At 45.0% G+C, this 17,687-nt stretch overlaps 1 protein-coding gene across 1 annotated transcript in view; it reads right to left on the minus strand.

Moving 5' to 3' along the window:
- Positions 1-17,687, minus strand: part of sbf2 (SET binding factor 2) — a 185,299-nt gene that overhangs the window by 81,565 nt on the left and 86,047 nt on the right. The window contains 6 exon segments of the mRNA XM_079496397.1: positions 8,090-8,239; positions 10,107-10,213; positions 12,458-12,668; positions 14,222-14,320; positions 16,188-16,316; positions 17,476-17,589. Coding sequence (XP_079352523.1) covers positions 8,090-8,239; positions 10,107-10,213; positions 12,458-12,668; positions 14,222-14,320; positions 16,188-16,316; positions 17,476-17,589 — 810 coding nt within the window.

The raw sequence follows: 17,687 nt of genomic DNA on the forward strand, positions 1-17,687 counted from the left end.
ATGATATATCAAACTCTATGGAAGTGTATTTAAGAAGTGAAACTAATGAACAAACATGTTGCTAGAACCCTCGTGTGAACCGGAATGGAGAGGGAGGGACAGAGCGTGGGTGGCTTACGTTATATGGACTTAACACTGGCCCACTTTCGAACGAGGCAAAGCAACACAAGGTGCCAAGTATTTCACACTATTTAAGCGTAAACGATCGGCCATACGACTCGTGCAAAAACAAAAAAAGGGAGTTCTACAGTAGATCATGCAGAACTCATGGACTCCATGCCATTCCAAGCGCTTCCTGTGAAGCCCTCCACCCCCACCCACCCCCCTCGTAGCATGTTTTTTTGAGCACCATCATGAGGCCCACAGCCATGAGAGAGCAGAACAGAGGGCCCATAATCCTTTCTGGCAGGAAATGGTTGGGATGCCAGGATAGGATCCACAGCAGGACTCATTCCCCCACATGGCGTTTTGCGCAACGTTCACTCCAAACCTGCAACAGCTGGGGCACTGACCACGACACGCACACGCAGACAGATCCACTAATGACCAGGACATGCACACGTAAACAGATACATCCACTAATGACCGGAATATCTTATACTGAAAGTCACTGCTGTGTACCGTACAGTAGGACACATTACATGACACTGAGCTTTAACCCATTTTGACCTGAGATCAGATTCTAAAAATGTCTTCTACATCCTGGCAGTTTTCTGAAAAAGCTATGTTTCTATGTCAGTCGTTCTTCGATTTTTCAAAAATAGCAGACCTACAAGCTCGTACTTCAGCGTATGGCATTGTCACGCAACATGAAAACAGCCGATCTGCAAGCTCACAACGCATCTTTAAGATTTTTTTCCTGGGGGTCTGGATGACCCCCACACGGTACAGTTGTACCACTCACTTCACACAGGTGTGATTTTTTACATTTTGGAAAACATTTTGAACAACCTTTTTGCCTATAATGTGATAGCCCCCAAAATAGGGACGAAACAGCTATACAAGGTTTAGACAGGAAAAGGAATAAGGAGTTTGTGCAGCCATAATCTACTTGTATGACTGAGAGCACATCAGCATTATAAGACAAGCTATAGCTTATGTAAAAAGTTAAAACGTATACATACAGTATGAAGCAAGTCAGTACCACATGCTTCAAATATCCTCACCTTTGGCCTATTGTACTGAGATGCATTTTCTATTACATACTACTTCCCGTTGCTGTGCTCCCCGCAAACTCTTGTAAGGCTAATGCTGATTGCTAACAGACAACAGAACTCCTCCTTCCCTGCAGCCACAAGCAGACTTTTCCATAAAAGTGTGTAATTGGCCTCATAATAATGATGTCATTTGGAATGTGAGGGACATGCAAGTCTGACATTGTAATGAGGCGTCACTGTACAATTTAAAGTACATGCAACATTTTTACAGCATAAGTTTGGCTTTGTTAGGTGCAAAGGGATCATTCTCTCCCTCTCTGTCGCCCCCTCCCTCCCTCCCTCTCTCCCTCTCTCCCCTCTTCCCCACTCTCTCTCTCTCTCCCCCTTTCTCTCTCTCTCTCTCCCCCTCTCTCTCACACACACCCACAACACCAGAGGGAGTTCAACAAACCATGTGCAACCCAGATTCGGCACAAACAAGGGACTACATTTATGTCGCTCCTATTCCACCAAAATGTGGAATGCCCTACCGACTGTGAATCCCTTGACTCCTTCAAATGCGCTCTCAAAGGGTACCTACGGACGGCTGCAATTCGAAACTCTCCCCCGTAAAAGTCTTGGTCCCCCCCCCCCACCACCCCCTTTGCCACTGTATAATTTTTTTTCCCTTTTTACCTCCTTATATGATGATCCCTGTTTGTTTTTTTCATAGAAGTGTATATTTGTCTCTAAATGTTCTGATGAATTGAAAATGGTGGACCCTATGGTGTCGTCCACAGTAACAGTTTATGTATTGAGTTGTGCTTTCGTTTGAAATGTACCCATTCTGCAAACTGTTAATTGATTGATTGATTAAAATATTTATTAACAGTTTGCAGAACTACAGTACATTTCAAGCACTCAATACAAAGACTGTCAACTGTGAGTGGACGACCCAATAAAGCATTAAACTTGTTTACAAGAGGGTCCACCTTGTTCAATTCATCAAAACATTTAGAGACGTACAAATAGACACTTCTATATAGCCAAAGAACAGAACAGAACAGGAATTCATCATAAAGGAGGTAAAAAGGGAAAATAAACATATACAGTGAGGGGGGGAAAAGGGGGGGGGGGGGGGATTCCGATTTTACGGGGGCCAGTTTCGAATTGCAGGTGCCCTTTGAGAGCGGTTTTGAAGGAGGTGTAAATACTTCAATCAAGCAATATCTCTCTCTCATAGTTACTGGCAATAGTAATCTTTGTATCCTTTTGGTGGTTTGATAGAGTTGGAAGTTGAAAGAGGAGTAATTACTGGCTTTTAAATGTATATCTTTTGACCCATAAGAGACTAATCTCTCGATATATGGGACCAAGGAACAGACCCAGAGATGAATACCTGGAATCAGTCTCAATGAAATAAGAGAAATTAAGTAAAATATAAATGACAAATATAAATAAGGTTAGAGAGAAATGTTTGTCATATTATATCTCATATTCTGGCTAAGAGAACAGCAGTACATTCCAAATTCTCCATGTGTAAACATATTACTCAAACACCCCTTTTCTGAATCCGGGACTCCCTTTTTTGCTGAGCGTGGGAGTTTATGGGTGCTGATGGGGCACCTGTTTATATATAACTCTATGGACTAGACCTGTTTATATATATAACTCTATGGACTAGACCTGTTTATATATATAACTCTATGGACTAGACCTGTTTATATATAACTCTATGGACTAGACCTGTTTATATATAACTCTATGGACTAGACCTGTTTATATAGAACTCTATGGACTAGACCTGTTTATATAGAACTCTATGGACTAGACCTGTTTATATAGAACTCTATGGACTAGACCTGTTTATATATAACTCTATGGACTAGACCTGTTTATATATAACTCTATGGACTAGACCTGTTTATATATAACTCTATGGACTAGACCGTGACGGAGACCGTCTTAGGCCAACATGAGACTCCACCGAGCGAGCAAAGCGGCCAAGTTGCCGTGTCGATTGGCGAAGATCGCTTAGCTGACTCGGGGCCGTCCGAGTTGCGAGCCGATAGGCAGAGAATAGTAAATAATGTTCTGGCGAGAGCGTTTTCCCCATGACCCCGATCTACGCCAGTGCTGTAAAACAAGCATCCCATCAGCGCCCATGGACTCCCAGGCCCTTTTTGAAACTAGCTCCTCGCCACTCGCCCTACACACTTCCACTCGGTTTGAGTATACATATATAAATAATAGAGACGGCACCAGGATTCCCCTCCCATCCAGTGCCATCTCTATTATTTATATATCTATGCTCAAACCAAGTGGAAGTGTGTAGGGCGAGTGGCAAGGAGCTAGTTTCAAAAAGGGACCCAGGCTCCTTTGGGAGTCCACTGCAGTGCATCTGGGCATCTATACAAACGTTCAGGGGAGGGAAGAGTGATCGATCGGCTTCGCTGCATATACTGTACTCCTATTGGCTGTGGCGGTGCCCGTCAGCTGGGAATATTACTGTACTCCTATTGGCTGTGGCGGTGCCCGTCAGCTGGGAATATTACTGTACTCCTATTGGCTGTGGCGGTGCCCGTCAGCTGGGAATATTACTGTACTCCTATTGGCTGTGGCGGTGCCCGTCAGCTGGGAATATTACTGTACTCCTATTGGCTGTGGCGGTGCCCGTCAGCTGGGAATATTACTGTACTCCTATTGGCTGTGGTGGTGCCCGTCAGCTGGGAATATTGAAAAGAAAGGGAAGGATGGAGGTGCTAATGAAGAAAGTTGCAGGGATAAATTAATGGTCATAATGAATAAAACGGGCGGGATAAAAAGGGGTGGAAATAATTGGGTACATTAAATTAAAAATAATAAAACCATTTTATTTAATTATTTTCTTCTCTTTTTTTTTGGCCATGGTAGAGTCTAAGAGAGTATGATCAACCTGCCTTTCTCAGAATGAGTATTAAAAACAGTTTCAGTGAAGTCCCTGAATAATCCAGGTCATGGCCGTCGTAGTACACAATGTGCCAGTTGATACAAAGTTAAACCATCCCACTGTGAATCTGATGCCACAGGCCTGATGGCTGTTTGTTCTCTCCACTAATCAACTGTGAAGGTTAAGCCATTCTTGGCGGGAACCCCTTTTGGTGTTTTAAGCATTATGTTATGCTTTAGCTGTTGAAAAATAGCAGATCTACAAGCTCGTGTAGCGGGGGTCCCTGGAACTACATATTTTCAGATGGGGGTTTGTGGCCAAATAGAGATATTTCTGGGGGTCCTTGACATGAAAAAGGTTGAGCACCACTGACATAGAAACATAGGTTTTTCAGAAAAATGTTAGGATTTAGAAGCCTTTTTTTTTAGAATCGGCCTCAGTCCAAAATGGATTAATACTGCAGGCATCTCACATGTATTGCCTCACGCCGTTCTTAAGTGCATTCAGTATTCCCTGTGCAATGTTACTAAAGAAAGAAAAATCTCATCCTACAGTAACTATGTATGTCCGTCCGGCTGTGGAATTGATTCTGTAGTATATCGCTCATCTGTTCCTAGAAACGCTTACACATCAGGATCTCATTTTCTCAAGTAAAACAACAGACGACAGGCACGCTTGCAGTCTGGCTATCACATAACAGTAAAACAACAGACGACAGGCACGCTTGCAGTCTGGCTATCACATAACAGTAAAACAACAGACGACAGGCACGCTTGCAGTCTGGCTATCACATAACAGTAAAACAACAGACGACATGAGGCACGCTTGCAGTCTGGCTATCACATAACAGCAGCATAATAAGCAATTTAAATGGTATGCATTCAGATTGCATTGTTCCGTACTTCTAAGAACGTGTCAGTGTTCACCGGCAGAAACCATGAATATACACTACATTAATGGTAGTCTGCTTGTCACTCTGGGGTCTTTCAACAGCTGCAACACTACAGGCAGACTACTGTGAAATCAGCATATTGTCACCGTTGTGTGTGTGATGGAGGGGAAAGGAACTGGTTGGAATAACGTGTTCCTTCCACGCACTACGTCCAACCAGGAGCAACTCCCCCCTGTCACGTGTAAAGGAGCAACTTGGACACTCAGGCATGAAGGAAGCATGAGTTCAAGTCCGTTGCTCTCCCCATGTCCCCCATATATGGGGACTAGGTTGGCGGAGGGTGTGTAGAGCCCAGGGTCACATTAGATGATTGACACAGGGGTGAAAATGGGTTACAAAATCGTGGGATAAACATTATATATAAAAAAAAAAATGACAATGTGGGCCTCCAGCAGAACTCCTAAAGGCCAGGTCCAATGTGGAAAGGCCTCCAGCAGACTCCTAAAGGCCAGGTCCAATGTGGAAAGGCCTCCAGCAGACTCCTAAAGACCAGGTCCAATGTGGGCCTCCAGCAGACTCCTAAAGGCCAGGTCCAATGTGGAAAGGCCTCCAGCAGACTCCTAAAGGCCAGGTCCAATGTGGAAAGGCCTCCAGCAGACTCCTAAAGGCCAGGTCCAATGTGGAAAGGCCTCCAGCAGAACTCCTAAAGGCCAGGTCCAATGTGGAAAGGCCTCCAGCAGACTCCTAAAGGCCAGGTCCAATGTGGAAAGGCCTCCAGCAGACTCCTAAAGGCCAGGTCCAATGTGGAAAGGCCTCCAGCAGACTCCTAAAGGCCAGGTCCAATGTGGAAAGGCCTCCAGCAGACTCCTAAAGGCCAGGTCCAATGTGGAAAGACCTCCAGCAGACTCCTAAAGGCCAGGTCCAATGTGGGCCTCCAGCAGACTCCTAAAGGCCAGGTCCAATGTGGAAAGGCCTCCAGCAGAACTCCTAAAGACCAGGTCCAATGTGAAAAGGGCTCCAGCAGAACTCCTAAAGGCCAGGTCCAATGTGGAAAGGCCTCCAGCAGACTTCTAAAGACCAGGTCCAATGTGGGCCTCCAGCAGAATTCCTAAAGGCCAGGTCCAATGTGGAAAGGCCTCCAGCAGAACTCCTAAAGGCCAGGTCCAATGTGGAAAGGCCTCCAGCAGACTCATAAAGGCCAGGTCCAATGTGGGCCTCCAGCAGACTCCTAAAGGCCAGGTCCAATGGCGTCATTCATTGGTTCCCTGGCCTCTATCATTTGCTAAAAAGAATGTCTGGAATCTCAAAGTCACTCCATAAAAGCCACTCTCTGTGCGCACGCTTCAAAATCATTAAAATCCCTGCCAAAGGGGCGACACGAGGCAGTAAAACTTGAGGAACTACCTCTAGACCTGAGCACGGCTCGTTGAATGAAGCCTCACTTGACACTTTATGAGCTGCAAGCTCTGAAGTGACACAAAATATATCACTTATTTGGTTTGTCAAAGAGCTTAAGCGCACGAAAAATAAATCATAACACGAATGCTCTTGAAAACTGTGGAATCCTGACCTGGCGTTCAGTTGATCTCAGAGGCCGATGCACGGAATGCGACTGAGCCTTGCAGGGCGCCATGTATCGCCTGCTCCATCATACAAAGCATCCTGCTCAGTCGGGCTCAGTGGCATTTCAGCCCAAAATGAAAGCCAGAATTCAATGGGTCCCAGGTGGCAGGTCAGTCTGTAGAAAATTCCTAGAAAACATCTGCAGTAAGCGAGCGTACCCTCAGACCGGCAGACAGAATTACCCCGGACCATTATCATGTCCTACATGATGAGTACCCCGTTCTGCCCTCTAGGAAGCACTTTACGGTGCCGGCTGCAAGACAAATGAAGTGCACACTGCAAGCACTCTTTTGTCCCTGACTCTACACGGCTCAACCCACAGGAGCGCAGGGAGAACACGGGTTCTCAATGTTTTTGGCTGGGGACCCCTTTAATTTCTGATAAGCAGCAGGCTAATATTTATATATTATATAATTTTATATGATTACAAAATTCATGCCTTGCGATTGGCAGTCAATAAGTTAATGTGTTTAATTCGCCATTTTAAAACAATTAAAAAGAAAGAGCGGATTTGTCGCGGACCTGGTGACGAGGCCGTCGCGTTATGATGACGAAACCGGAAATCAAGCCATGCTCTGGGCTGCTAGGGCTTCTGGGAAAATGAGCCCAATGCAAGTGAACGAGGGGTTTGTTTGGACTACAACATGCTGTGGAGGCGGTTCTTGTCTCGCATTGTAATGGTGGCCTGTTTTTCTCTTCAACAACAAACGTGGATTAAAGCTGCAAATACTTCGGCGTATGCTCCAAAGGTAATAAGACAATCCTGGGCCTGGGCCATGGCTCAGCGGTCCAGGCACCTTGGCTGGTAATCCAGTCTGGCAGTGTGCTGCGGGCTTGACTCCCGATCCACTGGTAGTCCAGTCTGGCAGTGTGCCGCGGATTCGTCTCCCGATCCCAACGGCCCTTACTGCATGTCTTCCATAGGCCTGGGCCGTGGCTCAGCGGTCCAGGCACCTTGGCTGGTAATCCAGTCTGACAGTGTGCCGCGGGTTCGACTCCCGATCCCAACGGCCTTTACTGGCATGTCTTCCCCCCCATCTCTCTCCCCATTTCCTGTCAGCCTACTGTCTGTCCCTCCATAAAAAAATAGAAAATAAAAGGCGAAAGCCACAAAAAAACATGTAAAAAATAATAATAAGACAATCTAGGCAGCGTAGAATATTGGATTAAATAGCGGGGAACGCGGGTTACGCAGTAGAACTGTTAACATAAATATTAGTTGTAGTGGGCAGCCACAGTACTGTGCCAAGGGACCCGGGCTCGAATCCCGGCTCCTCCTGTCTACATGTTGAAGTGTCCTTGGGCAAGACACTGAACCCCAAATTGCTCCCGATGTGCTGGTTGGTACCTTGCATGGCTTCCGCCGCCATCGGTGTATGAATGTGTGTGTGTGAATGGGTGAATGTAATGCACAATCTATGTAAAGCGCCTTGGATAAAGGCGCTATATAAATGCACCATTTACCATTTACAGAAAGGCCCGATGGGGATGTAATGTAACTGGACCCACCTGCAGGGCACAGTTCATCATGCGAATGGTGTAGTCAAACTGTTGGTGGTCCAGTATGGCCCGGTTCTGTTGGACATGTAGACTCAGCTCCTCCGTCAGACACTGGCGAGCTGCTTTACCTTTCAGGGCCCGCAGTGCAGCTGGCAAGGTCTGAAACAGACAGAAAGATATTAAGTATAAAGTCAAGTCAAAAGTCACATTTTATTATAGGCCAATATCCCAAAGGGCTGTATAAAAAAAACAAGCAATAATAACAAAAGTACTGCAATGCATATACATACATATAGACCTGTACAAATCACTCACAAAACTATGTAGACAATTTAGGATAAAAACAATGACCTGGATGACTTTAGTGCTTGGTTCAGGCTAGGTGTCAAAGGCTGACGTGAAAAAGAGTGTTTTCAGCTTATTCCTTAATGTGATGAATGAGCTAGACTCTCTGATATGGATAGGGAGAAGATTCCAGAGACGACGGGCTTGATAGTTAAAGGTATATTCAGTGATTTCACTTATTTCAAATATCACTTATCTTTTCTTATTTTTTGGATAATCCTCCCTACTATAAAGTGTGCTGACCATATAAGGAGTTCCTCCCTGTCCCCAGTGAGCCCCTGGGGTCAAAAAACCCTAGTTTCGGTTTGGGCTTTGGGTGGCAAAGCCTTCATCCAATCAGGATGAGAGGGGCCTTCCTCCAATCATGATCGAGTGGGGCGGGCTTTGGTGCACATGCTGTTGGTCTGTTGTACTTCCCCCACTGTAGAGCGTGTGCATGTGCACATCTTGTTACCGGGTGGACCGGGTTTTTTTTTCCAAATCACTGAATGCTCCTTTAAAGTTATAACATACATAATATCCCTAGTTATATAGTAGGCATTGTAATGTGGGTCACTTTCAGAGAAACTACGCAAGTGACTTCATCTTTCACCAGTAACATTGGACATGGTTAAGCAAAGCAAAGTTACTATATTTACCCAGGGTAACTGGACTAAGCATCAGATACTTGTTTACAGCCAGGCCCTGCTCATAGAACATTTCATGGTAGTGGTTCAATGCCTTGCTCAAGGGCACTTCAGCTGTGGTAATTTTAACGTGCCGGTCCGGGGATACGAACTGGCGTCCTTCCGGTATCAAGACCGCTCCGCAAACCGTTCGGCCACCGCTGCCGTTAGAAGTTGTTGGCTTGCTGTATGGCTAATGGTTTTCACATTGACCATTATGACCACGGTGATGAGTTTACAGGCTGAAAGGAGATTTACACAACGCATGCCGTGCATTTTTGCATCCGCATAGGGATGCATGCTCGCATTATATAACTCCCATATTGAGCCAATGGGGTACATAAAGAGACTACCAGCGGTCCCATTTCAGGCCTGTTGAATACTGTGTTCCCATGGGTTCACACACAGGGGGCCAAAACAGAGGGAAATTTAAACAGGCCTTTGTTTTACGTAAATGCTTTAAAATAACACATCTAAAACACGAGCAAGAGGCGAATATAATATATCCACAAGTGCCATTAACCTCAGAGCAATACCATTAACTCTAGAGTTAACCCATTTTGACCTGAGATCAGATTCTAAAAATGTCTTCTACATCCTGACAGTTTTCTGAAAAAGCTATGTTTCTATGTCAGTCTTCGATTTTTCAAAAATAGCAGACCTACAAGCTCGTAGCGCGCCACTCGGTGGCACGCTATGAGCTTGTAGATCTGCTATTTTTCAATAGCTAAAGCATAACATAATGCTAACACCAAAAGGGGTTCCCGCCCAAAATGGGTTAAAATAATAACGTTGTTTAGTGAAGATAATCACTAGATTATGGGGTTTAAATGTCAGCATTTTGGTTCCGTCTCAGTGTCAGTGTCCCAGCTGGGACATATTAGGATGCGGAAGGTGCGGAAGGATCTACCACACCAGACCAGACGGCCCGGCATCTTGGGTTTAGTGTGGAGGACAGATGCTCGCGGGTACGCAGCCTTTATCAGAGTCATGTGCTGACGGACACTATGCATCACCTTCTCCGTCTCCAGGGTCTTGTTTTCAAAGATGAAGGAGATGCAGCTCCTCACCACCTCCAGTCGACGAGCACTGTTGAACACGCTGCTCTTACCCGCCAGGGACACTAGACAGACAAGACCAACAAACAACAGTTAAACACAGAGCCACTCTTACCCGCCAGGGACACTAGACAGACAATAACAACAAACAACAGTTAACACTTTAATTGCCTGGAACTATTTAATCCATAAAATTCATGCGCCCAGTCGATTTATAAACACGGACGCCTTTTCCGGACGGACCGGCCGGAAGTTCATGATGTTGTGTAGCAGCTAACAATAGCCACAGCACTTTAGAGTCGATCGACAACAACGGGAGACAAGAATAAATCTATCGAGACTAGCGACTGGACCGCGGAGCGCCGTCTAACACAGGATCTTTTTTCAGAAAAAGACGGGATGATTTAGATCGCGATTTATGAACGTTTTAAGATTTTCGTTTTCATCAGGTAAACAGAGGAGGGAGTTTTTTGATGACGTCTCACTCTTGCGCGTCACCGAGGAGAGCCCAGCAGGCGTGCCTGGGCTATACAGCCAGGCGATCCGTTCTCGTATCAATAAACTTCGTCTTTAGGACAATACTTCGTCCTGAGCGTCGGGCGTTACTTATAGAAAGGACAAAGAACTTCGTCCTGGGCGATGGGAGTGTTAAACACTGTTAAACACCGCTCTTACCTGCCAGGGACACTAGACAGACAAGACCAACAAACAACAGTTAAACACTGTGCCGCTCTTACCCGCCAGGGACACTAGACAGACAGACCAACAAACAACAGTTAAACACTGTGCCGCTCTTACCCGCCAGGGACACTAGACAGACAATACCAACAAACAGTTAAACACAGAGCCACTCTTACCCGCCAGGGACACTAGACAGACAATACCAACAAACAGTTAAACACAGAGCCACTCTTACCCGCCAGGGACACTAGACAGACAATACCAACAAACAGTTAAACACAGAGCCACTCTTACCCGCCAGGGACACTAGACAGACAATACCAACAAACAGTTAAACACAGAGCCACTCTTACCCGCCAGGGACACTAGACAGACAAGACCAACCAACAACAGTTAAACACAGAGCCACTCTTACCCGCCAGGGACACTAGACAGACAAGACCAACCAACAACAGTTAAACACAGAGGCACTCTTACCCGCCAGGGACACTAGACAGACAATAACAAGTTAACAACAAACAACACCGAGGTATTTACAGCACAGTACCACCATGGCAGATACCGAGTCAACTGGTTCTATTTTTAATCTCAGCAAAGATATTCTGGGTGGAAAATTACCCAAAATGATTGCAGATGTACATGCTCACACAACGACGAGTCAAATGCGACACGTTGTGAGCTTGTAGATCGGAGATTTGGTATGTAGATAGAAAGACAATTCAGGTCCGGTTTTCTAGAGGGTTTAAGTAGTTAATCTCTCCTGCCCTGTTAATATTTCAACACGATATAAGGGTCTAGGAACATGACTACATGACTACAAGTACTGTTACACTACATGACTACAAGTACTTACACTTGACATCACTGAAGACACTATTAAAGCATATCTTATGATTTGACCATTCACTAGATTTCCCTGTTTTGTGATAACGACCTTTTTTCCCCTTTTTCTCCCCAATGTAGTCGATATGCCAATGCATTCTTCCCCACACATGCTGTCACTACCGTTTGGTATCATAGTACGTGCAGTGACAAATATCACCCTTCCCCCATCCCCCCCCCCCCCCCGGCTTCCCTCCCGCCAACACGGGCCAATCGTGTTGGTATGGCCCATATGAATAATGATCAGAAGAGTTGAAAACCACTGGTATAGAGCGTCGCAGTCCCGCCCTCTACCATGGACCAGGAAATGATTCTCCGTTCATTTTCCTCATAGACATTTCAGAAAGTATTTATTTAAAGACGTTTACGCCGCGAACAAAGCCAACTCGAGTCGTGACAAATCATGACAACAAACACAATTTTTGGGGCCGAAAAAATAATTAGAAAGAAGAAAAAAACGGCAAATGTGTAATGCCAACACTTTTTTGTTGTTTTTCTTCTATGTAATTATTTGTTTGGTCCAAAATATTGTGTGTGTTGTCATGATTTGTCACGACTCGACGCTTAAAAGGTCTTTAAATAAATACTTTACGAAATATCTATGGGAAAAATGCATTGGGATTCATTTCCTGGTCCATGGTAGGGGACTGCGACTGCGACGCTCTATAGACAAAGCCCAATGCAATCTGCGTCAGCGACGATACAGACTGACTGGTTGCTATAGTTACAGTTACAGTGTGACATACCAACTGGTGGCCCAGCGGGCACGACACACTTCTTCTCAGGCCGCGTGCTTGTAGCCAAAGACGTCGTGGTGTGCTTGGCCCTGCCCTCCTGGATCAACGCCTCCACTTTGCCATCGTCCAGCAAGGGGAAGGGCACCTGGTGCACCCGGAGGTGGGAACCCTCTGACGGCCGAGGCACTTTCTGGAACGCCATGTGGGGGTTGGGGTTCTCCTACGGGGACAAAGCAGAACATACGTTCATACGTTCATGTGGGGGTTGGGGTTCTCCTGTAGGGCAAAGCAGAACATGCATTCATACGTTCACATACAGAATGCCATGTGGGGGTTGGGGTTCTCCTACGGGACAAAGCAGAACATGCATTCATACGTTCACATACAGAATGCCATGTGGGGGTCGGGGTTCTCCTACGGGACAAAGAAGAACATGCATTCATATACGTTCATGTGGGGGTTGGGGTTCTCCTACGGGACAAAGCAGAACATGCATTCATACGTTCACATACAGAATGCCATGTGGGGGTTGGGGTTCTCCTACGGGACAAAGCAGAACATACGTTCATGTGGGGGTTGGGGTTCTCCTGTAGGACAAAGCAGAACATGCATTCATACGTTCATGTGGGGGTTGGGGTTCTCCTACGGGGACAAAGCAGAACATGCATTCATACGTTCATGTGGGGGTTGGGGTTCTCCTGTAGGACAAAGCAGAACATGCATTCATACGTTCATGTGGGGGTTGGGGTTCTCCTGTAGGACAAAGCAGAACATGCATTCATACGTTCATGTGGGGGTTGGGGTTCTCCTGTGGGACAAAGCAGAACATGTATTCATACGTTCACATACAGAATGCCATGTGGGGGTTGGGGTTCTCCTACGGGACAAAGCAGAACATGTATTCATACGTTCATGTGGGGGTTGGGGTTCTCCTGTGGGACAAAGCAGAACATGTATTCATACGTTCACATACAGAATGCCATGTGGGGGTTGGGGTTCTCCTACGGGACAAAGCAGAACATACGTTCATGTGGGGGTTGGGGTTCTCCTGTGGGACAAAGCAGAACATGCATACGTTCATGTGGGGGTTGGGGTTCTCCTGTGGGACAAAGCAGAACATGTATTCATACGTTCACATACAGAATGCCATGTGGGGGTTGGGGTTCTCCTGCAGGACAAAGCAGAACATGTATTCATACGTTCACATACAGAATGCCATGTGGGGGTTGGGGTTCTCCTACGGGGACAAAGCAGAACATGCATTCATACGTTCATGTGGGGGTTGGGGTTCTCCTGTGGGACAAAGCAGAACATGCATTCGTATGTTCACATACAGCCAGATATACACACGCATCACACACTGAAGCTCCTGGTATTCTTAGTTGTGCGTCCGTCCAATGTCATGCACTGAAAATAGCGACGCTATCTGCTATTTTGCTTGCGTAACACTTATAACACTAACCCTATCTAAACCCCTAAATGTCTAATCCTAACCCTGGAATCTTTTCTTAAATGTAAGACTAACTCAAAAAAATATTTTAATCACAAAACAACCAATTCGCTTGTGAGGAGTGGACCGGGAGAAGTGGTTTCACAATGTGGATTTCTCAAATTCTGCTATACTTCTGTGCCCATCTTCGTGTTTGGGCACAGAAGCACACGCACGCACGCACATAGTTAGAGAGAGTGAGTAACTACAGTTGTTATCCGACACTGTAAGAAATGAGCAGGACAATAATAATGACTGTATATACAGTATGGAGCAGATCTTACATTCTTGTAGAGCTGTTCAGAGAGCTCCCTCATGTGCTTATGCATCAGGGCCGGGTTCATCTCCTCCTCCTTAAAGCGCTCAGGGTCAAAGGCCACCAGCTACGCGTGCATTCACACACACACACACACACACACACACACACACACACACACACACACACACACACACACACACACACACACACACACACACACACACACACACACACACACACACACACACACACACACACACACACACACACACACACACACACACACACACAGTTCTGATTCTCAGAATAAAAAGTACTCAATTTGATTCTCAGAATAAAATGTTATAAAAGGTACAGACAAGCTAGTTTCTAAATAACAGATAACAGATAATAAGGCTTGGCTGTGCCACTTGATGCCATTTAAACCTGATGCAACCTATACATTGTTATACTTTTAAATCCGGTACATACCTCTGTGTCTCATTAGCTATACATACAGTGCTATTCTATTTTTAATAAGAATTGGAAGGTTTTCAGAAACCTTAGATTAGGTTTTAGGAGGCGTTTTTAGAGTCAGCTTTAGGTCCAAATGGGTTATGCTATTTTTCAGCAATTCCAGCTGAAATTCCTTTTTGCCTATAATGGCATGCCCAAAACATGGACGCAAGACTGAAAGTGGATGAATATGTCTGTGGGTTATATAAATATGTAATTGATTTTTCCATTTTCTGAAAAGTAACGCTTTGAACATCCAATGTTCAAAGCGGTGAGTTATGGAACGTTTCTCTCTCTTCACCTTCCAGTGTAATAAGTCACACGAGTCATTCCCATGGACCAGGGATGGGCAACTTTGACGACGGGGAGGGCCAATATATTTCCACACTCACTCCAGATGGGCCGCAGTGCATATTACTGTCGTGGCAAAAATAGCCGATCTACAAGCTCAAAACGCGTAGCAATGCGACGCGTTTTTAGCTTGTAGATCAGCAATTTTTGCTATATTTGAATTGAAAACCAAATTTGAATTGGCTATCCTGAAAAGTAACATTTTTTTATTTAATTTCAAATACATTTCGTTATAGTTATGTTAACTTTATGAACTAAATACAAATACATTGGACATAGACAATAACATTTTAATACTACTCATTAAAGCTACTAAAGCTGGTCATGTTTGCATGTTTGGAATTGTAACGGCTGAAATAAAAAAATTATCAGTATCCCAATATTAACCTGAGGGCTGCATTAAGTTAAGGTGGGGTGACAAATGTGTAATGCCAAATTTATATTTGCTCGCATGTCTAAAATAGCCCACCTACAAGTTTTGCAACGCGTTGCGAGCTTGTAGGTCAGCTATTTCTGGCGCGTGAAATCATGCGACAGAGCATAATTTAGGCTTAATGCTGACCTCTTATGATAACAATGGTAGCTGGCATGTACATTACAGGTGTACTTTATTTCCCTCTTCGGTAAACACTTTTTTTTCCTGCAGTGACCCCGACACTCAATTGTTGCCTTGTATTGTTCCCTATTTGAAGTCAGAGTTTCATTTTTAATTTTTTAACCTTTATTTAACCCATTTTGGACTGAGGTCGATTAAAAGAAAAGGCTTCTAAATCCTAAAAAAAATCTGAAAAACCTCATGTTTCTATGTCAGTGGTGCTCAACCTTTTTTTATGTCAAGGACCCCCAGAATTATCTCTAATGGGCCACGGACCCCCATCTCAAAATATGTTGTTCCAGGGACCCCCCAGAACCCAATATTTTAGTTAAAAATGTTCGCTCTGAAATATATATTCAATGATTTGCGCCACATTTTAACGATTTTTCAAAAATAGCAGACCTACAAGCTCCTAGCGCGCCACTCGGTGGCGCGCTAGGAGCTTGTAGATCTGCTATTTTTCAATAGCTAAATTATAACATAATGTTTAAAACATCAAAAGGGGTTCCCACCCCAAAATGGGTTAAGCAGGCCAAACAACGTCCAGTACCTCATCAAAGAGATCGCAGGCTCGGTAAGGCGGGCCTCTCTCCGAGACGAAGCCAGCAAACGCCATGCCGTCCAGAACCTTGGTCAGGAAGTCATTCTCTATTAGGCCTCGCTGGCCCAAGAAGGCAGTCTGAATAGGATACGGTCAGAGGTCAGAGGTCATAGGCCCACGATTAGAAGGTTTACAGGACCACACAGGGGGAAGTATAATCACTGTATAATCACATTCATATGGAACAATTAGAATTGAAGGTTTAAGAACCCCTGCGATCATAGCCTTTCTAATGTGGGTAAAATAAATATAAATCAGAAAAACTCTGCAAGCCACAGTCCAACATTAACATTTTTCCCCGCCAAAATTAGGGACGCGCTCTGCTGCGTGCATGGAAATGAGATAAATCTAGCAACAAGACGACAACACGCAAACAATTTTAATCTACTTCTTCCTAATTTTGTGATTGCTTCGTCTCTGCTCTATGACTTCAACTGAGAGAGCAGGGGCGTTTGTGGATAATCTGAGCCATGTGGGGTACGTTGAAAGGGACGTGCCGAGAGGTTACCACGGAGACACCACAGACACGAACAAACACAAAACCCAGTGCAACACAAAAATGTAAACCTAATACATTTCATATGGCCCGTGGTCTGAGCTTTGTCCTGGGTTAGAGGACTCGGTCCGATCAATAACAAAACAGATAGCATAATGGTGTCGTCATGCAGTAAGGAAAACACATCAAAATATTATATACACATTAAAAGTTATAGCTGACAGTTCTGCTAATGTCATTCCCTTTGTTCCAGGCCTCTGACTGGAAGACCTTCTTGGCAAATAGATAGAACATTGTGTCTGTTTAAAAAATAACAAAACGGACAGCTTTGCAATTTTTTATCATCACTTTAAGGCCAAACAAGCTATTTGAAATTGAAGGGAATATGGGTTCATGTGATTCACAAAGGGTTTAGCTTGCATAATGAATTGCATTTTTATAGCGCTTTTCCAAGTGCTCAAAGCGCTTTACAATGGTTCATTCATTCATACATCTGGTGAAGGTGAAGCGGCGAACAGTCGACGCCAGCGTCCTCACTTCCCACATTCACACACCAATGGTGGCAAGCTCACACCGACCGACTCATTGGAGGCAATGTAGAGTTCAGTGTCTTGCCCAAGGACACTTCGACATGTGGACAGGAGGAGCCAGGATTCGAATCGCCGACCCAGGGATCATTGGACGACCTGCTCTACCTCCTGAGCCACAGCCGCCCACATAGCACTGGATGCTTTATCTCACCTTGTGAAAGTGAATAACAGGTTCAGAATGGATGCGGATGAGCTGCAGACATGACCTGTAGCCCTGGAAGAGTTGTGCAAATAGCCTGAGGAATACAGCCCTCACCTCCTTATCCTGAGAGAGAGAGAGAGAGAGAGAGAGAGAGAGAGAGAGAGAGAGAGAGAGAGAGAGAGAGAGAGAGAGAGAGAGAGAGAGAGAGAGAGAGAAAGAGA

This window comes from Electrona antarctica (genome assembly GCF_951216825.1).
Source record: "Electrona antarctica genome assembly, chromosome: 3".
NCBI classification, from domain to species: Eukaryota; Metazoa; Chordata; class Actinopteri; order Myctophiformes; family Myctophidae; genus Electrona; species Electrona antarctica.